This window comes from Hyla sarda, chromosome 2, assembly GCF_029499605.1.
Source record: "Hyla sarda isolate aHylSar1 chromosome 2, aHylSar1.hap1, whole genome shotgun sequence".
Lineage (NCBI taxonomy): Eukaryota > Metazoa > Chordata > Amphibia > Anura > Hylidae > Hyla > Hyla sarda.
The window spans coordinates 216,774,780-216,798,202 of record NC_079190.1 but is presented as its reverse complement, the minus strand read 5'-3'; the positions used below and the strand labels follow the sequence as shown (position 1 = coordinate 216,798,202).

The 23,423-nt window shown below is 41.9% G+C and overlaps 3 protein-coding genes across 10 annotated transcripts in view; 1 reads left to right on the top strand and 2 right to left on the bottom strand.

Moving 5' to 3' along the window:
• Positions 1-23,423, top strand: part of NF1 (neurofibromin 1) — a 241,565-nt gene that overhangs the window by 140,835 nt on the left and 77,307 nt on the right. For all 7 annotated transcript variants that reach the window (XR_008888649.1, XM_056556350.1, XM_056556349.1 and 4 more), the window contains 2 exons: positions 20,052-20,484; positions 22,381-22,721. Coding sequence is in view for 6 of the 7 variants with exons in the window: in XM_056556350.1 (XP_056412325.1) it covers positions 20,052-20,484; positions 22,381-22,721 (774 nt within the window). In the remaining variant the exon portion in view is untranslated. The remainder of the gene's footprint in view (positions 1-20,051; positions 20,485-22,380; positions 22,722-23,423) is intronic.
• Positions 1-23,423, bottom strand: part of OMG (oligodendrocyte myelin glycoprotein) — a 73,838-nt gene that overhangs the window by 12,826 nt on the left and 37,589 nt on the right. The window contains exon 1 of one of the 2 annotated variants that reach the window (XM_056556359.1): positions 1,425-1,499. The exons of the other annotated variant lie outside the window; for it this stretch is intronic. The gene's annotated coding sequence lies outside the window, so the exon portion shown is untranslated. Of the gene's footprint in view, positions 1-1,424; positions 1,500-23,423 lie in introns of those variants that run through there. 2 annotated transcript variants of the gene reach the window in all.
• On the bottom strand, positions 7,551-11,784 carry EVI2A (ecotropic viral integration site 2A). Its single transcript, XM_056556361.1, has 2 exons — positions 11,682-11,784; positions 7,551-9,216 (listed from the first exon to the last, which is right to left on the bottom strand). Exon 2 carries the CDS (start codon positions 9,189-9,191, stop codon positions 8,451-8,453), a length of 741 nt encoding a protein of 246 aa, XP_056412336.1. The 5' UTR covers positions 9,192-9,216; positions 11,682-11,784; the 3' UTR covers positions 7,551-8,450.

The window sequence follows — 23,423 nt, the reverse complement described above, 5'->3', positions numbered from 1 at the left end:
TGAATTGCCAAACCGAATTGTTCAGATCGTCTTGCTATTTACATGAGCCACCGATCCAGCATCTTTCTGGCATTGTATGTTGTATGGTTTCAAGTTACAGTGGTCCAGAAAAGACCATTAAATGTGGAAAATATTGTAATCTGAGGCCATTGTAACTTGAAAAATCATTGCACAGTCTATAACAGCCCAACAACCACTGCTTCTAAAGTGCAGCGGTGGTCGGTAACCTAGACCGTGATCATAAGGAGGAGACAAGTTTGCAAAATGAATGTATTTGCAAAAGGGATTATCTGGTCAAAACTGTTTTATGTGCCCAGGCTTGTAAGCAAATAGTTTTAAAAAAACTTAGTCGTACCACCCTGCTGGGCTCGTAACCGTAGATTGTAGCATACAATGCCGCTCAGCCAATCACTGACTTAGACAGGACACCTCTGTGGCCAGTCATTTGCTGAGGGGCACTGTGTGCTATGTCAGAGGCATAGACTACGATCTGCAGCTACAAGAAGCCGTGTGTCAATGACCACAGATAGGACCACCTAAGCCCGTTGTGGAGCGAGGGAGGTACATATAATTTTTTTTTTTTTTTTTTGCAAGCCTGAGTGCACAGGTTTAAAATCATTTTGAATGGATAACCCCTTACATGCCCTACATCTTTGACTGCATGAGTTGAGATGGGAATACCCCTCACCCCCTAATGACCTCTCTCCCTAAATGATCTATCCCCTAAAGCAACTGTTCAATAAGTAGGTGGAGCTAAAGTACAAAACACCATTCTTCTATTTCAAACATTTTACAATTATAGCTGTATTTTATGGCTAAGTGAGCTCTGTTTTAGCAGTATATGAAGTAAATTACTGTGTTCTGATCGATACCACTGTAAAAGAAAGAAACAGAAGCGCAGAGAAATGGACCTAACCAATAAAAAACCTTTTTGATTATACATTGCTTTAGTGGAGAAATTGTTTCTGTGCTCACATTTGCATAAAAAAAGACACCTAAACATTCTGTAATACAGACATGGCTGTATACGATAAATTCAAAGGCGTTTTCTTCCTTTACGAAACGTGAAAAGAAGTTAAGGATCAGTAGTGCTAAATCTGCAAAGTGATCTGCAGAGTTCTCTCACCATGTTTTACTAACAGCACAGGGGTGCCACAGGTTTAGGAGTTATGCCCACACCATCCACAGAGGGTGTACTGCTATATGTGATTGTACTTTATTACAGCACTTGGGACCTAGCTGACAGACAGTACCGAAATGTAGAAAATGTGACATTTTATGAATAATATCTAATTGGTAACTATTGTTGTATTTTGTTTTAAAATTGACACAAGTCTGTAGGTAGAAATCCTCGACAAATCTTCAATTTTACAATAAATAAATCCTTGACATCTGCATAGTGATATGTGCAAGAATGTACTCACCAGCTTTTTTCTCAGCTCTTCTTTACTATGCGCATGAAGCGAAGTGCATTGAAAGTGAATAGTTGTAGTGCTGACTATTTAGATGCCACATAAAAAGGAAGTAGCTAAGAGATCCAGGAAGTGTAATAGTGTGTGATGTTTTAGAACTTTGTCAAGATCTGGCCTTTTGTAAGCTTTATTAAGGGGCATTAAAGTAACAACAAATAAGTTATTCTTTGTACAGGGAATTTTTATATGCATTTTTTAAATACATTATGCAACATTTCCCCACAGTTTTATCTGTGTTCAGTGATACAGTAGGAACCTTCATTTTTTTCCCAGTTGATTGAGTTAATAGATTTGTATAGGGTACTCTATATATTTTCTATGTACCTTCTGTACTTTCTGATGAGTATTATGACGCTGAGAGAAGGCCTTCTAAATACTTTCAACTCTTTCAAAGTTGGAAGCCCCAAATTCTGTAGAAATTAGCTGTATGCTTCAGTAGTTCAGTGGAAGGTACCCAGTAGCCCAAACATTAAACTCTATGCAGAAGATGTTCCCCATGGGTTTGCTTTCCCCTATACTTCTTTCCATGCCAGAATGTTAACTGTGACTCGTTACATCAGAGAACACAATCATAACATGCTAGTGTCACATTGCATGTCATTTTCCCCTGCATTATTTTTGATGGTTAGGGTCCTGGGGTCTTATTCTTGCCCATATGCCTCCTTATGATTGACAGGAATAGCCCAGCATGGGTGTTCTGTCCAGGTTCCACAGGTTTTTGGTTCTCATATGACAGCTGGGTCCTTATCTAACAGTTGACAACATAGAAGTGGTTTCACGTGGTGGGGGCACGTAAGTCAATAGGCTGGAAACCGCAAAACTACGTTTATTATGGTTTATTTGTTACCGATAATGTCAGCTGAACTCATACTGATAGATTTTGGCCTGGACTTGGCTTATTGAACGAAAACATGGCACCAACAAGAGGTTTGTCTGAAACAATGGAAAGGACCGTAGGGCTCACTGTGGCCAAATAGTTGGCTGTTCCCAGTTAGCTGTGTGTAAAATTTGGTACAAGTATACAAAGAGGGTTAAGAAAGGAAAAGATACATATACTCGAGTAGAAGCCGACCCGAATATAAGCCGAGGCCCCTAATTTCACCCCAAAAACCCAGGAAAAATTATTGATTCGACTATAAGCCTAGGGTGGGAAATACATCATCCCCCCGTCATCATCCAGACCCCCGTCATCATCCCCCTTCATCATCACCACATGTAATCAGCCCCCCCCCCCACCCCTTCATCATCACATTGGCTGTCCGGGCTTGCTGGGAGTTGTAGTTTTGAAACATCTGGAGGTCCGCAGGTTGAAGACCACTGCGGCCTTCGACATCATCCAGCCCCCCCCCCCCCTCTCAGCCCCTTTAGTTCTGTACTCACCTCCGCTCGGCGGGACGTTGGGGTGCGCTGGTCCGGGCCATCGGTGCTGCAGGGACAGTCCGGTGCAACGTGACTATTCCAGGGCCGGGCCCGAAGCGCGGAGAAGAGGCCCCCCCGGTGAAGGTGGACAGCCCGGAACGACTATCCCTCCACACCGGACTGTCCCTGCAGCACAGATGGCCTGGACCAGCACACCCTAACGTCCCGCCGAGCGGAGGCGAGTACAGAACTAAAGGGGGTGAGGGGGGGGAAGGGGAATTGGATGATGTCGAAGGCCGCAGTGGTCTTCAACCTGCAGACCTCCAGAGGTTTCAAAACTACAACTCCCAGCAAGCCCGGACAGCCGATGGTTGCCCGGGCTTGCTGGGAGTTGTAGTTTTGAAACATCTGGAGGTCCGCAGGTTGAAGACCACTGAGGGCAGAGAGTTCACTCGAGTATAAGCTGAGGGGGGTGTTTTCAGCACGAAAAATCGTGCTGAAAAACTCTGCTTATACTCGAGAATATATACGGTAGATAAAGACTTCAAAGTCCCAGGATTAAAAAAAAAAAAAAAAACTCTTTGCAATCTACCTTAAAAATAGAAAAATTATGACAAAACTTTTGTGAACTCTTACCAGTATAGGCATGTTAGGGAATCGCAGTACTGCTATAATTTTGAAGAGGCGTGTCATATTGACTGTTAACAAGCTAATAATTCACACTTCCCACCAATGATGGCTGTTATATTTATATGATTGAGGATGCCTCTCAAAGCCAAGAACCCACGAGAAGAGAAGCCTTTATTGTGTGAGATTGGTGAACAACCATTGATTTGATAGTGTGGTATGATACATTGCAACTGGATGCATGTTAGGTCTTCTATATGGACAGTGACTACAAGCATATTTCTAACATTATAACAAAATGGCTTAAACCTTTTCTTACTTCCTGGGCAATACTTGAAAATTGTGTGTGAGCAAAGAACCCTGCAAACATTACTAAGTTTCACCAGTTCTGTTGGAGGATTTGGGCAAAACTTCAACTTAAAGTGAGAAGCTCTTTCTTGTGTAACAACTATGTTATCAAATATTAACCATGCTAATAGGAGTCATTTGAAATGTTATAAATAGTGAAAATATCAATGTCTCTTGTAGTATCAACTTTACATTCATGATATAAAATGGTAATCCTAACTGCCTTGGAAATGTGCACTAGGATCAAATGTGGAAATTGTGGATAACGTTGTTTTTAGTAAATGCAGCTAAGCTGTGCGGAAACAGATAACTTGATTAAAACTCCAAATAAAAACTGTTGAACCAGGAAACCTTACTTCAGCTGTAATAAGAGTAACATGGTGGTCCCGTTTGCAGCACTGCATATTAAGGCTTGAGTTCGTAATAAGGCAACAGCTGCATAGAGATGCATGCATAGGTTTCCTGCCAAGACTATTGGCTCCTCTGTGTTTAAGATAAGATTATATGGTGAGTACTTGTAAGGGAATGATGGTGGTGTGTACAGCGTAAACATATATATTTGGGTGCTGTATAAGCTTTAGGAAGGCTGGAAGACATGTCTATGTGCACCCTGTTACACTGCATTGCTGAATAAAGTATCCGTAACACCGTTATCCTGGTGAGTGACTCCCTTCATTTCCTCTGTCTTGTATTATCAATGGTAGACTGATCTCTTTTCGTATTGCAGAGTGCCCAGCGTTTACATGGATCAATTATCACCACAGGGTACAGCCTCACAGGATGGAAATGCTGTCTGCAGCATCACATCCATGACAAATTTTGCAGATTTTTGGGCTAATTTGTTGCTTCTTTTGGTGCACATAGTTAGTATGGTTGAAAAGACATAAGTCCATCAAGTTCAGCCAAGGAATAGAAAGGAAGGGGTATGGTTGGATGAAGGGGAAGGGATGTGATTTTATATTTCTGCATAGGCATTAATGTTGTATTGTTCTAGGAATGTATCTAACCCTGTTTTGAAGCTTTCAATTGTTACTGCTGTGACAAGTTCCTAAGGTAAACTGTTCCATAAATTCACAGTTCTTATGGTATAGAAGGTGTGTCACCCCTTGAGACTAAACCTTTTCTTCTCCAAATGGAGGGAGTGCCCCCTTGTCCTTTAAAGGGGTTTAACCTGGAACAGTTTTTCCCCATAGTTTTTTTATGGGTCATTTATATAAGTTGATCATATCCCCCTTTAAACGTCTCTTCTCAAGACTAAACAAATGCAGTTCTTTTAATCTTTCCTTATATCTAAGCTGTTCCATGCCCCTTATTACATTAGTTGCATGTCTCTGCACCCTTTCCAGCTCCACAACGTCCCTTTTATGAACTGGTGCCCAAAACTGAACAGCATATTCCAGGTGAGGCCATACCAATCCTTTATACCCATTTATAAAGGATTGGTATGGCCTCACCGGGAATATGCTGTTCAGTTTTGGGCACCAGTTCATAAAAGGGACTAGGGGGTAGTATTAGGTCCTTGTCCCTTGAGTCCATGCCTCTTTTGTTACATGACAATATCCTGCTAGCATTAGAAGCAGCTGCCTGACACACTAGTGTGCTGGACGGTATGACCAAAAATGCATATCACGGTATTTTTGTAAGTTATGCCTGTTCTACCGTATTTAACGGTATCCTCCCCCGCCCCCCCCCAAGCTTGAGAACTAATCACATGTGACCCGTGGGAGCTGCTCTGCTTCTCTAACCCCCCCCCCCCCCCCAATGAATTATCCAGCCACAGCGCTGCGCAGTCCCCCACATCGGGGAACTAATCATATGTGATCGGCGGGCACTGCTCCCCCAATCCTCCTGTGAGCCGCCGGCGCTTTAAATGAATGAGTTGCGTGCCACGGCATTGGAAATGATTAATAAAGGACATTTGTACTGATTAATTTTACATATTCCTGTGCCTGGGCTGCAAAAAAATACTTTGACTCACGTTCCCCCGTTAATCCGGTATCGGCCTCACTGTTTTCTGCTGCGATCTTCATGCTGCTTCCTGGGGATGGGAACGTCACAGAGCAGTCAGCGTATCACAGGCCGCGGCGATGTCCCCCGGTGATAGGCTGAGCGCATTGTCATGTAAGGAGCCGGCCAGCTCCTTACATGACATGATAGGCTGAGCGCTCCGCCCATCACCGGCCAGGGTGGGACATCGCTGCGGCCTGTGATACGCTGACGGCTCTGTGAGGTTCCCGTCCCCAGGAAGCAGCATGAAAACCACAGAGGAGAACAGTGAGGCTGATACCGGAGCAACGGGGGAACGTAGGAACGTGCTGCAAGTTCGTTAGCATATCTGCCTGTGTGAACAAGCCCTAAATTTGGATTCTGCACAATTGTTTTCTCCGGCGCATTAATGAGATTTAGTAAAATTGTATCTACTTTTCTGGTATAAAATGCAAATTTTACCTCCACATATCCACAACAGAAAAAAATTAACCCTGTTTGAAAATACCCTAAGCATGTTCCCAAGTTTTGTGAATAGAAAAGGAAAGATTAACTATAACTAAAAGGGCCCATTTACACGTGCGTATTTTCTGGTGCTGATTTGCTGTAGCTTATTTTCCTACCCATTGAAGTTAATGTGCTGCAGATTTGCTGCAAAAAATGCACGTTTGAACGGACCCTAATCATACAAGCCTGATTCAATAGGGGGGAGCTCCACAATACTGCAAACAGTAGTTAGATTTGTTTGAAATGTGACAGAAAGAAGATGTATAAACGGAAAGGTATATTGCAGCCCATGCTCTTCTTTAGGCATTCTGTTATGACTCATATGAAGTTGCATATGAAGCTGGCCCAGTTCCTGAGCCCACTCCATACTTTCCCCAGAGAAGGGAAAAGTTTTAACCCATTTCCTTTATTTCCTACTAAACTAGAAATGTTACGTTACCTTAGCACAGTGCTTCTCAAATAGTGGGGCGCGAGGCTCTGTAAAGGGGGGCCCGACTCACTCGCAAGCGGCGTCCCACACAGCGTCGGTTACCTAGCATCTCTACGGCTGGATCTTACTTACGGCTGGATCTTACTTACGGCCCTGGGTTGTCCCGCTTGTCGTTAGTGTACAGAGCCCCGCTTGTCGTTGGTGTACAGAGCCCCGCTTGTCGTTGGTGTACAGAGCCCCGCTTGTCGTCGGTGTACAGAGCCCCGCTTGTCGTCGGTGTACAGAGCCCCGCTTGTCGTCGGTGTACAGAGCCCCGCTTGTCGTCGGTGTACAGAGCCCCGCTTGTCGTCGGTGTACAGAGCCCCGCTTGTCGTCGGTGTACAGAGCCCCGCTTGTCGTCGGTGTACAGAGCCCCGCTTGTCGTCGGTGTACAGAGCCCCGCTTGTCGTCGGTGTACAGAGCCCCGCTTGTCGTCGGTGTACAGAGCCCCGCTTGTCGTCGGTGTACAGAGCCCCGCTTGTCGTCGGTGTACAGAGCCCCGCTTGTCGTCGGTGTACAGAGCCTCCTATAATAAGGATACAGTGTTATGCAGAGGTGTACTTATAACAATTTTATAGACAAATGATACTATTTACAGTCATGCGGGGGGCGCGAAATGTTTTCTTCTTCCTTGGGGGGGGGGGGGGGGGGCATGACAGAAAATAATTGAGAAGCACTGCCTTAGCAGAACTTAGCAGTATCTTGGTAGAATGTGATAGACTGTTATTAGCAGTGCATTTTGGAAAGTACCAAAGAAAACATGACACGCAATCTCCTTTTAATTTACTTTTTTTTTTTTATATATATATTTTGTTAAAACAATAGAACAGGATTTCTCTTTCCACTTTAACAGGAACAAAGAATAGCTAGTGGCCAACATATATATACATTTTTAATTTCTAGGATGCATCCGGAAAAAAAAACAACTTTGCAATGTTTATGCTACTCTTTTGTGTATAACACAGACCTGTGCACTGAGGCTTTGTCACATGCTCCCGGCTCACAGAGCAGGCTGATTGTCAAGCCAGGAGCCTGCACAGAGCCCTGCTTGTCCGCCCACACTTCCTGTATTTTGTCTCTGCACAGACACAGGCAATAGCTGCAGGGATAAAACATTTTTCCCTCTCAAGAATGTACACATTTTACCAATGTATATTATGAATTTACATATAATGGTATTATCTTAAGTATATAAAATGTTTTGCAGATGACAGATACTCTTTCACGGGAATTTGCTTTATCTGCAGACATTGTTGCATAGCTGAGTATAAAAACAACCTGAACCTTTCCTAACGCTGATTGTGTTTCCCAGTTAAAATTTTTTTTTTCCTATTTTCTCTCCGCTAAGTGTCAAGGAGGCATAGCCTAACTGATCAAGTGCCACAGTCTGGCATGTCTCCTCACTTGTCATTACCTCCAAGCCCTTCTGTTGTTGGTTGGTAAAGTCTCTGTGTATGTCAGCTAAGGAGATGCTGGGAATAGAGGGTGAGTGAGTAGGCGTGCCAGACTGTGGCACTTGAGCAACTTTGCGCCACCTCCTTGACATTTAACTGAAAAATAAAGGCAATATTATAAGGCAATTATAGTCAGAGGTAAAACATTCCTATGCAGTATATTTCATTCTATATAACTCCGATCAGGTCAACTCAGGGAATCTAATGAATTGCACATAAAAAAAATCTTTAAACTTCTACTGTAGAGATGGTCGTCATAGTTGCACTTGGTGAGCTTTTGTTTTCTTCAGCAGCTTTTTTGGATATGTCTAGCACAGGAGTATCCATCAGTTTGCATTTCTCAGTTTCAATTGTGTTTGTATCTCCCAGTGAAATCTCATCCATGGTCACATTGCCTGCTTTTTTTTGCCATGTTTCCATCCCCGATGACCACAAAAGACTTGATGCACTAAGAAAGTCTCCATTGCTCCTTGCATGGCGCTTTGACTGTGTTAGTTTTGCCTTTAGACTGGATATTTTGTTTGCTAGTGCCACAGTGCATATGATTAACATTGCAATGATAAAAACTAAGATAGCTATTATGATCACGCATATTATGATTCCAGTCTTATATTTCTCGTCAGCTGTACAAGTTACGTTAGCTGTTGGGGTAAAAGATTTAGCAGTATGGTTACTTTTAATCCCCTTTGTGTCCTTAGTTGTGTGTTTTTGGGTGAATTTAAACGCATCTGTTGTCAAAGTTGGTTTACTTGTAGTAACAACTTGCCCTTTCAGTTCTGGAACAAGTTTATATGAAGAGTTTGTAGAATTGTCTCTATGAAAGGACAGGAAATGGTTTGGAGCAGATGTGCTGTTTATTTTGGTTACTACTGGTTTATCGGTGTTGAAATAGATCTTGGTTACTTCTGCTTTACAACTGAAGGAAAGAAACAATATCACAAGATGCAGTGAAGAATGCATCTTCCTCATGTTGCGCTCTTGACTTTTCCGTTATCTGCCAAGAAAGAAAAAAAAATCGAAATCGCCAGTGAGTTCACTATTCACTTATTTACTGAGATATTAGAGTGAATGAAGCTTTTGCAAGTTATATAAAATAGGCTTTGTGCATAGAAAGCTTTTCTGATCCCACGTGACCAAATCCAATCCGTGCTTTCGATCAAAATATGCAAATTTTGTTCTTAAACACATGGGGGGGGGGAGATTTATCAAGCTTTTAGTCTGTTTTTTTTTATTTTTTTTTTACATACAGTAGTTACAAATGTTTGCATAAGTCATTGGGATAAAATTGATGGGACTTAAAGGGACAGTGCATGGTCTCTTGTAACCCAGGGAATTTACCATATATTGTGCCAGAAGTAAGCATAAATTATGCCAGTAATCTTTCCTATAGCTCATAGCTAAAGAAGAATTCAAAGTCTGGCACATGGACATTGAGGAAGATGTGCCAAATTTATTAAAAGGCCAACACATTTTACATTAGCATACTTTGACTCAAAGGGGTACTACGGTAAAAAAAAAATTCTAATCAACTGGTGCCAGAAAGTTAAACAGACTTATAAATTACTTCTTTAAAAAAAATCTTAATCCTTCCTGTACTTATCAGCTGCTTTATACTACAGAGGAAGTTTTATAGTTCTTTCCACAGTGCTCTCTGCGGACAACTCTGTCCGTGTCAGGAACTGTTCAGAGCAGGAACAAATCCCCATAGCAAACCTATCCTGCTCTGGACAGTTCCTGACATGGACAGAGGTGTCAGCAGAGAGCACTATGGTTAGACAGGAAAGAACTATACAACTTCCTCTGTAGTATACAGCAGTGGATAAGTACTGGAAGGATTGAGATTTTTTAATAGAAGTAATTTACAAATCTGTTACTTTTTGGCACCAGTTGATTAAAAAAAAAAATAATAATTATACCGGAGTACCCTTTGAAAACCGGTGTGTAAAAGGCTGGTCTTGTAAATAAATATTAAATTCCCCTCAAATATCTAGACCTTTTTTTTTTTTTAATCATTTTTTGAGAAAAGCAACACTAAGATAACACATCCTAGATCTGAATGAATGAACTAATCGTATGAAATACAAAGTTGAATGTGCTGACAACAAAATCACACAAAAATTATAAATGGAAATCAAATTTATCAATGGTCCCATTACATCTCTAGTTGTTCTTTCAGTCCCCCGCCTCTTGTCTCTTCACCCTCCTTCCCAGATGAGCTCTCGGAGCAGGACCTTCTTGCTTAGCCAGTCATTGGTCCTGTTTTGTTCAGTGATTGGCTAAGAAGGCAGGTCCTGCACCGAAGGCTTGTCTCAGAAATAGGCTAGGGAGACAAGTCAGGGGACCAGAAGAAAAACCAGAACTGCAGTTGGAGGGCGGACGGTAAGTATCTTTCTTTTTTTTTTCTTCTATTTTTGCAAGCTCCTAACAACATATAAATTCATTTTTTTAAAGGGATGAAATTCTCCTTAAATGCTTGTGCACCATTTGTGAGATCTAGAAGCATAGACCACTAGTATTAGTGATGCCTGTTAGGTATTATGTTTTTTGTGAATTAAAGGATACGCCACACACTCTTCTAGGTTTCCATTTGCAACAATATAAATTGTCATGTATTGATTTATGCTGGTAAACTGCCAATTGTTTCTTCAGACAATACGTATCTGTCTGTGTGGAAGTGAGTGTCACTGACACGAGATATTAAAGGCATATGCTGTAATGTCTGTAAGAGACGGGAATTTCCAGCCTGCAATATAGAATTGTCTGTAATATCTCCTGTGCTGATATAATTGCACTTAATGTGTTGTGATCATGTGAGTATATAGAATCCCTTTTTTCTCCCGATTTCATCTGTAATATAACTTCACTTTATATAGAGTACAAATATTTTGTACTTCTTTTCTAACATTCTCTTCTGAACTTGCTGTAAGAGAGCCAATTTTGTAATGCCCTTTTTAGAAATCGTTTTTTTTCTTGCAGAGAAATTAAGTGGATTTTTCATATTAAAGATAAACCTCCAAGTTCTAACAGGACTTTTGTTAAATATAAATATAATAATGCTTCCTCTAGCCAAACATTAGCAGACTGCTTCTTTAAACTTCCAAGATATGCGTTAATTCTTTACTAACTCTCTATTATTTATTACTTTTCCTTCTCTTTCCTGGAGATTACTTTTTGATGCTAGAAGTAATTAAATTTCCCAGAAACGTTATTATTTCTTTACATAGTTGCTTACACTCTCTAGCAGTCTAAAACAATACAATTTACGGAATTGACTTTAGTAATCCACAAACATTGTTATTAATGGCTTTTGGGTCCTGTTGTGCTGTATAGTACACTTTACACATTGTAAGTACTTTTACACATTGTTATATTTACATTAATGAGGGAGATCTCTTTAATGTATCCCTGCTGGTTACAAATAAGTACTTAGAACAAAATAATTGGTCAGATTGTGCTCACCTTTGTAGTCTTTCACTCAAGATGTCTGGTGTTTTCGTACTGCATAGGTTATCCTTGCACTTGAAATCTTGTAGTGCTCTAAAGATTGCCTTTCTGCTGTTTCCTTAGTGTAAAACCACTGAGATGACAAGACTTCCTGTTTTGTTTTTGCTCATGCTCAATATTACTCTAGCTTATAAAAATGACCTACCCCCATGCCTTGAGTAAATAGTCTGAGGGTGTTGTCATCCACAAGATAAAGTTTATGGAGCAAAGTTCTGAAATGGATATGAGATTATGAGGAGTTAGTGTGTCAGTGCTGAGTCAATAGCTATAGGTTAAGGAAATGAGTGACAAGTAGGATCTTGTCTAGTTGATGTGCTCTGCAGCAAGGCATAGTACTACTAACTTTCATCGTTTTATGTTAGTCCTTGTTTTTTTTTTGTTTTTTTTTTGCTTCATATACTAATATAGTTGTATATTAGTGGATGATGAACAGGAAGTGCTGGTACAAAGTTAAATGTGTAACTGTGTAGGTATGTTCATGTATGTAGCTTTATAAATTTTTCAAAATATAAAGTTTTTTTTTTTTTTGTTTTTGTTTTTTTTAGCAGACACACTTGCTTCTTAAAAATAACTTTTGCTTGAATACTGTGAGCCCATGTTCACATTTCCGCGCTGGATCCGGCATTGGAATCCGGCACAGAGATTCCGCTGCAGAAGTGTCCCTTTGAATTCAACGGGATGCAGCTGCTCAGTGCACACAGCGGAATTCCCGTTTCTGTGTCCGGCCAATGAACAAACTTGTTCATTCTTTGTATGGAGTCCGCACCGAATGCATAGCATTCCTGTGCCGTCTTAGCTCCGGCATATTATGTTCGCGGAATCTCCGCAGGGAGAACCATGTGAACATAGCCTTATACTGGGAAGATTTAGCAAAAGTGGGCAGAGTAAGAGTTGTGCAGTTACCTATAACAACTAATCAAATCGCTTCTATGATTTTTCAGAGGCCTTTTTAAAAATGAAAGAAGCAATCTGGTTGCTATGGGCAAGTACTCCACTCTTCCTTTGCACAGATTTTGATAACTAAAGTCCTGAATGGGTCACTGTCCGAATGGGTCTGTGAAATCCCATTGACATCAATGGGAAGTAAATTTCAGCTGGCAGAATATTTCCACGGAATTTGAGCATATCCTAAGGCTACAAAGATTTCTGAATGTATGTATATAAATGTGTATTCATAGTCTCTCCCCCCCCCCCCCCCCCCCCCCCAATTCACCCAACAGAGGAAAAGTCAAAGATTTTTGAGGCAGCATACATTCGGGATTTGTCATATCGCGTAGTGTCTTATGCGGTTGTTTATTTATTTTTAACATGGAAGACATCAAGTGTTAAACAGAAGTCATAATACTGTACGAACTGTCCAAATTGGACTTTTTCATTCAGGGATACCGCCATATGTCTATTCAGTTGTTTTGTCATTTTTTGCAGCCATGCCTGTTGTCACATCGGAATCCCATTCCTGGACTTCCTTTTGTCAGTATATGTAACAATAATCAAGTGACCACCAATATTGCTTTACTTCCTGTTGTAACGTCTGCAATTTGTTTCTATTGCAACAAAACAGGAAAATGCTAAAATCTCTACATAAACAAACAGTCCTACTAAACTTCCATCATTACTGTAACCTGATTTTATGGTCATTTAATTTTGTGGGTTGAAATTCTACTTGTATAATACCATTGATAAAGCCATGTAAATTTAATTATATCGTTTTTTAATAGTACAAGCAGAGAGACCCTTTTCTTTTGTATAAAGTAAATGGTTGGCTATAGTATTAAAATGGAATAATATAAAATACTGTAATAGTTTAATCTGTGTAAGATATAGCATCCTGCTGTAATAATCACTTGATGACTAGATAAAGCATTGTACTTGTAGGCGAAAGCTTGGGATCTAGTGATCACCAATCAGTGTGGTTTAATATAAGAACAGTGAAGGAGTCACACCACACAAAAACAAAAAAAGTTTTAGATTTTAGAAAAACAGACTTTTCAAAAATGAGATTAGTGATAAAGGAGTCCCTATCAGACTGAAGGGATTACATAGAGTCCAGGAAAATGGGACTACTTAAAAGATGCATTATTGAAGGCAACAGAAAATTGCATTAGACTTGTCAGTAAAAGCAGAAAAAGGAAGAGACCACTGTAGGACTTAGCAGAAGTCAAAATAATAAAAAACAAAAAGCTAGCATTTCGTAATTTTAAAACAACCTAGAGCAATGAAAATAGGGAAATCTACAAGACTAGGCAGAAAGAGTCCAAGCAAGTTATAAGAACTTCTAAAGCGCAGGCAGAAGAAAAACTAGCTTAATCTGTGAAAAAAGGGGATAAGACATTCTTCAGATATACAATGTGGGCCATTTATATAGATACGCCTTAATAAAATGGGAATGATTGGTGATATTAACTTCCTGTTTGTGGCACATTAGTATATGTGAGGGGGAAACTTTTCAAGATGGGTGGTGACCATGGCGGCCATTTTGAAGTCCGCCATTTTGAATCCAACTTTAGTTTTTTTTTCAATAGGAAGAGGGTCATGTGACACATCAAACTTATTGGGAATTTCACAAGAAAAACAATGATGTGATTGGTTTTAATGTAACTTTATTCTTTCATGAATTATTTACAAGTTTCTGACCAATTATAAAATGTGTTCAATGTGCTGCCCATTGTGTTGGATTGTCAATGCAACCCTCTTCTCCCACTCTTCACACACTGATAGCAACACCGCAGGAGAAATGCTAGCACAGGCTTCCAGTATCCGTAGTTTCAGGTGCTGCAGAATGGGCAAAACAAAAATTGGAACAGAACCCTCAGTTTACGCAGAAGATTTTGTTCAGTGATGAGGCAAACTTTTATATGAATGGTGAAGTTAACAAACAAAACCATCGCTATTGGTCTGACACGAACCCACATTGGATAGATCCCTCCAAGACTGTTGGAACATAAAAATTGATGGTATGGTGTGGTATATGGGGCACAAAGATGGGGGCGCCATTCTTCATCGATGGAAACCTCAAGGCCACTGGATATGTGAAATTGCTACATGATGATGTGTTTCCCTCTTTATGCACGGAAGCTGGCACGTTCCCTGAGTTTTTTCAGCAAGATGGTGCACCACCACATTATGGGTGTTAAAAAGGCCGACTTCTAAATGGCCGCCATGGTCACCACCCATCTTGAAAAGTTTACCCCCTCACATATACTAATGTGCCACAAACTGGAAGTTAATGTCATCAACCATTCCCATTTTATTATGGTGTATCCATATAAATGGCCCACCCTGTATAAATGAAAAAAAGGAAATTAAAACAAGGAATAACTAAATTAGAAACAAAGGAAGGAAGGTATGTAGAAGAGAATAAAGGGCTAGCAGACTGCCTTAATGGATACTTCTGTTAAGTTTTTACATAAATCAAGGACAACATATTTCATATGCAAATATATTTTTTAATTTTAATATATTTATTCAAATAGAACAAAAGTTTCATATAACAACTGTTGGGGGCCAGTGGTGTTTATATATACATAGAAAATTGGTGTAGATGGGATCACAGATGGCCAGGGGAAGACTAGTCTTTCCCTATATAGTGGCCCTGCCTAGCGGTACTGTAGGTCCCCTGTCCTTGTGACCTGGGCCTACACTGGAACCTCCTAGTGACCCTAGGTTACAGAGGGGACAATCTGTCCTAGTACTGTATCGCTAAGGAACAGTTGGGCTTGGCCTATATCCCATATGATACATACAGAATTTAGACATACATGTGGTAAAATACAGTACAGTATCTAAACCCGAGGGTTGTATCCAGGGGTATATAGAAGTATTCACTTTACAGACCCACAGTTATGTGTTGGATAACTGTAGGTACAAATATGCATTTGACAGAGATAGCATTAATCCAACGCGTTTCGCTAATCCGTGTGGCTACAGATAGCTCATCAGGGATCATAGTTAGCGAATACTGTAATTATAGGGTCAAGAGGGACCACACATGGGGTAAAAGTGCATAATCACATGTAAATGAAGCAATGTACAGTGGATATATTCATATGATGATATATTAACAGTGACACACTGCTCTGGACAGCTGCGTACAGGTGGCAATCTAGAATAGAAGATACATAGGAAGGTGTTATGTCTATCTACTTACTACAATTCGTAGGTATATGGGGGGGGGGGGGGGGAAAGACTGCTGAAAGGTAGAGATTACCTTAAGTCCGGGTGCTTGATGACACCTGTCTATATGGTGAGGGGAGTCTCCACTCCGACGTAGAATGAGTAGATAGTATCTAAAAGAATAACCGGGTGTCTAGATTAAATAGTTTATTTAGTAGGTTTTGGCTGAGAGGTGGGGGGGGGGGCTGAGGGGCCTGACGAAGTGCTTTGATAGCACGATACGGACCGTGGCCCGCTGTTGTCTGCTACTCCCCCACCGTGACATCTGCCCCCCGTGGCTTGCATCTATGTCTGCACGATATGCAATAAAGTAAGATTTTGCTACTGCCTCTCGGGTCTTGGGTGAGTTGCTCCTATTCATTTATCTTTTTATGCCATTGCCATTTGGACTATACCGCACAGTGTGAGCACCACCCGCAGCAGGCACATTACTTCCTACGCCTTTTCCACAATATACAGGAACATATACATACGTTTCCAGCTTATACTACTAGTGCCAGGCTTCTTTGCTTCTACTATATTGACTGTCTAGAATAGAAGATACATAGGAAGGTGTTATGTCTATCTACTTACTACAATTCGTAGGTATATGGGGGGGGGGGGGGGGAAGACTGCTGAAAGGTAGAGATTACCTTAAGTCCGGGTGCTTGATGACACCTGTCTATATGGTGAGGGGAGTCTCCACTCCGACGTAGAATGAGTAGATAGTATCTAAAAGAATAACCGGGTGTCTAGATTAAATAGTTTATTTAGTAGGTTTTGGCTGAGAGGTGGGGGGGGGGGTGGCGGGGGGATGGTTGAAAGGGGGGAGAGAGAGAGAGAGGGGAAAGAGGAGGAGGAGTAGGGGGGGAAAGGGAGGGAAGAGGGGATAGATGGTAGTAAGCATATGTTACCTTTTACACGGGTATGCCCGTTTGATAGGGTTAGATGTCCAGGATGATCATCATACGGGAGCGACAGGGCCTAGGTATAGATAATATGCGATGAGGAGGGTGGGAATAGGGGACAGGAGAGGAGGGGGGGGAAAGAGGGAGGAGGAGAGGAGGGAGGGAGGGGAGAGGAAGGGATAGTGGGGGAACAGAAAGGGAGGAGAGAATAGAGGGGGGGGTGTGGGTGGAGATAGTTAAGTGATGGGGTACGTAGAGGTAGGTATAGGTCGTACCTGATGATGGTATCCCACAGGTGCGTGATATAGTCCGGTCTGGGGGCCCCGCGAGGGGAGTTTAGGAAGGAGGATGATGTCCAGATTATGTATTCCCGGAGAAATGGGGGGGATCGGATGGAGGAAACGGGATGGGTGAGTATGTCCTAATGGCGAGAGAACAAACAAGGGTGAAATCAGTGGTTCTGAACGGTGACCATAGTAGACACATAACTTGGTGTGAAGCATATCTCTGATTGAGCCTTATGATGCGGAGGGGGGGGGGGGAAAGGGGAGGAGGGAGCAGAGGAGGGAAGGAGAGGGTGGCCGTGTTAGGGGTGGGGTATAATGACCCCTATGGTGCGAGTGGGGGGGAAAGAGAGGTTGGTGTGTATATCCCGCTATACATGACATACCAATGTAGGTAATTATAATGTTGCTTAAGTTCTGCAGTTAATAATTGGTGGGGCTGTCTGCAGGATGTGATACTGGATAGGGGGAATGGGGAATATCTCCTTGGGTTAGTGTCAGCATTGGTAAAGCCGAGAGGGACCAATTGTATATAGGTATAGTTTGCTAGGTATTGATAGTGAGGCAGTACCGATGTGGAAGAGATGTATATCAACAACTAGGGTGGCATGCATGTTGGATGATGATATACTAGTTATATGGTGTGGATGAAGAGTAAGAATGGGACAATATAGATGTGGAGGGAATAATACCAAAGGTTATAGTGGTGGCAAACATGTGGGTGATGTTATACATGTTGCATGGTATGGATGTGGGATAATGTGGGGCAGTACAAATATGGAAGGGACCTCTGGGGTTATGAGGCTGTACGCCGGTTGCATGTTGGTAGGTATATGGGGATGAGGTAGATTGGTATTAGGAAGGTCACTGGTGAGTGAAGGAGGGCCTGGGGGAGACTTACCTGGTCCCTTGGCGTCCGGGTGAAGCGGCTGTCCGTGCGTCTATGAGGGGTGCGCGGGCTGCGCCCATTAAGACGCCGCGGGACCGGAAGTGACTAATAATCGCGCTGGAAGTCGTGCGCTCCAGAGTGGAACGCATAGCTAAGTAAGCGCCCGGAACGTGACTGTTGGGTGACGTCACGTAATCTGAGCGGCTGTATGTGGGAGCTGCCAGGAGAGGTGGCTGTGGGGATGTGTATAGACATAATATTGAGCATGTCTATGTTTGTCTGAAGGCGGTGGGGTCTAGGAATGATGTAGAGTTGGAAAATGATATTATTTATGTTAAACCATGGTATGAATGGTGGATTGAGTATAATTGGGAATATATAGATGGGCATATATGTGGGGCCCTATTAATATGATATCCGTGTGTGTGGTTGGGTGTGCCATGATCCATGTGATTTAACAGAATAAAGATATGTGTAATTATGTGTGGATGACCACATAATTATCCATTAGAGGGGGTAAATAAAGATGGGGGGAGGGGGGGGGTGGCCAATACATGATAAATTGGCTCGACACTTGGATAAGCAAGGAGGGCGATTGTGCCTCGGACAGGGGTTGGATAGGATATGAGGGAGAAGTGGGGGCGGGGGGTAAAAGAGAGGTGGGGGGGAGAGAGGGGGGGGAAAGGGGGAGGGGGATGGAAAAATGGGGGAGGGGGAAAGGGGGGGAAAAAGTTAAGTTAAGTTCTGTTAAGTTTTTACAGAAGAAAAAGGACCTCATTTAGGGAGGAAGACTAATGAATCGTTTGATGCATGAGTCTTTACAGGGGAAGAGGTTCTACATTTGCTGTCTAAAGTGAATACAAATAAGTCACAGGGGCCTGATGGGATACACCCAAAATTATTAAGAGCTTAGTGGTGTGCTAGCAAAACCGTTAACATATTTATTTAATCAATCACTGGTAACAGGAGTCATCCCGGAAGATTGGAAATTAGCAAACGTCGTGCCCATTCACAAGAAAGGTAGTAGGGAGGGATCAAGCAACTATAGCCCAGTAAGTCTGACATAAATAGTGGGGAAATTAATGTAAACCATATTAAAGGATAGGATTGTGGGACATCTAAAATCCCATAGATTGCAAGATGAAAAACATGGGTTTACTTCAAGGAGATCATGTCAAACAAATCTTATAGATTTTTTTTTTGACTGGATAACTAAAATAATAGACGGCAGAGGGCCAGTAGACATTGCATATCTAGGTTTTAGTAAGGCTTTTGGCACTGTCCCACATAGAAGACTTATCAATAAAATGTAATTGAGCTTGGACTTGGACATATTGTTGAGTGGATTAGGCAGTGGCTGAGTGACAGACAACAGAGGGTTATAGTCAATGGCGTATATTCAGAGCAAGGTCTTGTTACCAGTGGGGTACCTCAGGGATCTGTACTGGGACAAATTTTGTTTAATATCTTCATTAGTGATATTGCAAAAGGTCTCGATGGTAAGGTGTGTCTTTTTGCTGATGACACAAAGATATGTAACAGGGTTGATGTTCGTGGAGGGATACGCCAAATGGAAAAGGATTTAGGAAAACTAGAAGAATGGACAGAACTCTGGCAACTGAAATTTAAAGGGGTATTCTGGGCAAAAACATCTTATCCCCTATCCAAAGGATAGGGGATAAGCCGTCTGATCACGGGGGCCTGCTGCTGAGACCCCCACGCAATCTCCCTTTAGCACCCGTATTCTATGTGGGTGCTGCATCTCCAGTTTTGGAAACCTCAGAGTTTCCGGGACTGGGGACGTGACGTCACGCCACGCCCCCTCCATTCATGTCTAAGGGAGAGGGTGTGACTGCCAGTGGATGCATGGAATAGCCTTCCTGCAGAAGTGGTCGCTGCAATTACAGTGAAGGAGTTTAAGCATGCATGGGATAAGTATAAGGCTATCCTTCATATGAGATAGGGCCAGGGACTATTGATAGGATTCAGATTATTGGGCAGACTAGATGGGCCAAATGGTTCTTAACTGCCGACACATTTTATGTTTCTATGTTTGTTAATGCATATCTCATAATGTCTGTGCTTCCTGCAGGTTCAAGACTGGTCAAATAAATGGTGATTTACTGATTTACCATGTTCTGTTGACTTTAAAGCCATACTATGCCAAGCCATATGAGATAGTGGTAGATCTCACACATGCTGGGCCCAGCAATCGTTTCAAGACAGACTTCCTTTCTAAATGGTTTGTGGTTTTTCCTGGCTTTGCTTATGAAAATGTGACAGCCGTTTATATCTACAACTGTAACTCCTGGGTGAGAGAATACACAAAATACCACGAGAGGCTGTTGACTGGACTAAAGGGTAGCAAGAGGCTTATTTTTATTGACCCATCAGGAAAGTTGGCCGAGCACATAGAACACGATCAGCAGAAACTCCCGGCAGCCACACTGGCTTTGGAAGAGGACTTGAAGCTGTTCCATAATGCACTTAAACTGGCCCACAAAGACACTAAAGTGTCCATAAAAGTAAGTGTTGCTTTTCAGAATAAAGTTTAGTTCTAACACTTCAGAAAACAGGATGGCTCTATTTCCTGGTTTAAAGACCTCAATATGATCCAGGCCTACAAAGTTATAACATAGAAGTTACTTTTTTATACATTGCTCAAAAAAAAAATAAAGGGAACACTTAAACAACACAATGTAACTCCAAATCAATAACACTTCTGTGAAATCACACTGTCCACTCAGGAAGCAACACTGATTGACAATCAATTTCACATGCTGTTGTGCAAATGGAAAAGACAACATGTGGAAATGATAGGCACTTGGCAAGACACTCCCAATAAAGAAGTGGTTCTGCAGGTGGTGACCACAGACCACTTCCTGGCTGATGTTTTGGTCACTTTTGAATGCTGACGGTGCTTTCACTCTAGTGGTAGCATGAGACAGAGTCTACAACCCACACAAGTGGCTCAGGTAGTGCAGCTCATCCAGGATGACACATCAATGCTCTCTGTGGCAAGGAGGTTTGCTTTGTCAGCGTAGTGTCCAGAGCATGGAGGCGCTACCAGGAGACATGGAAGAGGCCGTAGGAGGGCAACAACCCAGCAGCAAGACAGCTACCTTTGCCTTTGTGCAAGGAGGAGCAATGCCAGAGCCCTGCAAAATTACCTCCAGCAGGTCACAGATGTGCATGTGTCCACTCAGATGGTCAGAAACAGACTGCATGAGGGTGGTATGAGGGCCCCAACGTTCCCAGGTGGGGGTTGTGCTTACAGCCCAAGACCGTGCAGGATGTTTGGCATTTGCCAGAGAACACAAATATTGGCAAATTCGCCACTGGCACCCTGTGCTCTTCACAGATGAAAGCAGGTTCACACTGAGCACATGTGATAGAGACATGACAGAGTCTGGAGCCGCCGTGGAGAATGTTTCTGCTGCCTGCAACATCCTCCAGCATGACCGGTTTGGCGGTGGGTCAGTAATGGTGTAAGGTGGCATTTCTTTGGGGGGCCTGCCATTAGGTTCCAAGACGAGATCATCAGACCCCTTGTGAGACCATATCCTGGTGCGGTTGGCCCTGGGTTTCTCCTAATGCAGGACAATGCTAGACCTCATGTGGCTAGAGTGTGTCAGCAATTCCTGCAAGAGGAAGGCATTGATGCTATGGACTGCCCCGCTCATTCCCCAGACCTGAATCCGATTGAGCACATCTGGGACATCATGTCTCGCTCTATCCACCAATGCCACGTTGCACCAGACTGTCAAGAAGTTGGCCTGGGAGGACATCCCATCCGCCACCTCATCAGGAGCATGCCTAGGCATTGTAGGAAGGTCATACAGGCACGTGGAGACCACACACACTACCGAGCCTCACTTTGAATTGTTTTAAGGACATTACATCAAAGTTGGATCAGCCTGTAGTGTGGTTTTCCATTTGATTTTGAGTGTGACTCCATATCCAGACCTTCATGGTTTGATAAATTTGATTTCCATTCATAATTTTTGCGTGATTTTGTTGTCAGCACATTCATATATGTAAAGACGAAAATATTTCATATGTTTAGTTCATTTATTCAGATCTAGGATGTTTTATCTTAGTGTACCCTTTATTTTTTTGAGCAGTGTAAAATATATATGATGTAGGTAAATGATGAGCCTGTATAAGGCATTATTGTGCTTGTAACGTTATACTGCATAGCCTTAGGCACTCCGTTTGCTATTGTAATTGTGCCACTGTACTATGCCATACAGTGGCACTATTACAACAGCATATGGTGTGCCTGTGTACTAAGTTACATGGACATTAAGTTTAGTCTCCATCCACACTGCACTTGGTCATAATGTTTTTTCCCCAATATTGTCTTTTTTTATTAGTGTCAAACGTCAGATAACTAATGGTATATTTGTATTGTTTTCTAGGTTGGTTCTACAGCTGTCCAGGTCACGTCAGCTGAGAGAACACGGGTCTTGGGACAGTCTGTGTTCCTGAATGATATTTACTATGCGTCTGAAATTGAAGAAATCTGTTTAGTGGATGAAAATCAGTTCACCTTAACCATTGCCAACCAAGGAACACCTCTCACATTCATGCATCAGGAGTGTGAAGCCATTGTCCAGTCTATAATTCACATACGGACTAGATGGGAATTATCACAACCAGATTCTATACCCCAACACACTAAGATTCGTCCAAAGGATGTTCCAGGAACACTACTCAACATTGCGTTGCTTAACCTGGGGAGTTCTGATCCAAGTCTACGGTAGAAATTAATTTATCTTAATCATCTATATATGTATCTTTACAATTAATCTACCAACATGTCTATATTGTTTATAGTCTCTTTGCAAAGGCAAATTCACTTTTGCTATTTTAAAATGGTTCACTGACTTTTTTTTTTTATGGAACTGCTTTATGCAACCTTTACTCATTGAGGCTCTCCCACCCAATTTAACATTATGCAGCGATACATGTAAGTGTAAGCTGGGCGGCACAGTTGTCAAGCAGCTGTGTAGTGCTCAGTGAGTATCTGACATGGATCCTGTTTTAATTGGGGATGAAGACTTGTAAAACTTCATCCAGCCTTTATCAGTAATAAAAATAACTGATAATGCTTGCAGGGGCTTTCAGTAGTAAACACCTTTATGAAGGCTGCAGTCTGTATTGCAAAATGATTAAAGTGCAAACCTTTTTTTGCATCTATAGTTTAGTTCATATATTTCATACAGGGTGAATTTAAGGACTGCACCGTAGTATTTGTGCCTGTGCTTTTATTATATCAGTTTATTATATTGTATTTTATACCGTATATATTAGCATGTGACCTATACAGATCAGCAATAGCAGCAATACCGGTGACAAATGACTTGAGTAACATTGATAAACTTGTGACAATGGCCCCTGTCAAGATGTGAAATATAAAACCGCAAGAGACCCGTTTGTTCTTGAAGGTGATATGTTGGAA

What these genes read in the sequence shown, in the direction of transcription:
- EVI2A (XM_056556361.1), bottom strand. Translation starts at nt 9,191, where the DNA reads ATGAGGAAGATGCATTCTTCACTGCATCTTGTGATATTGTTTCTTTCC.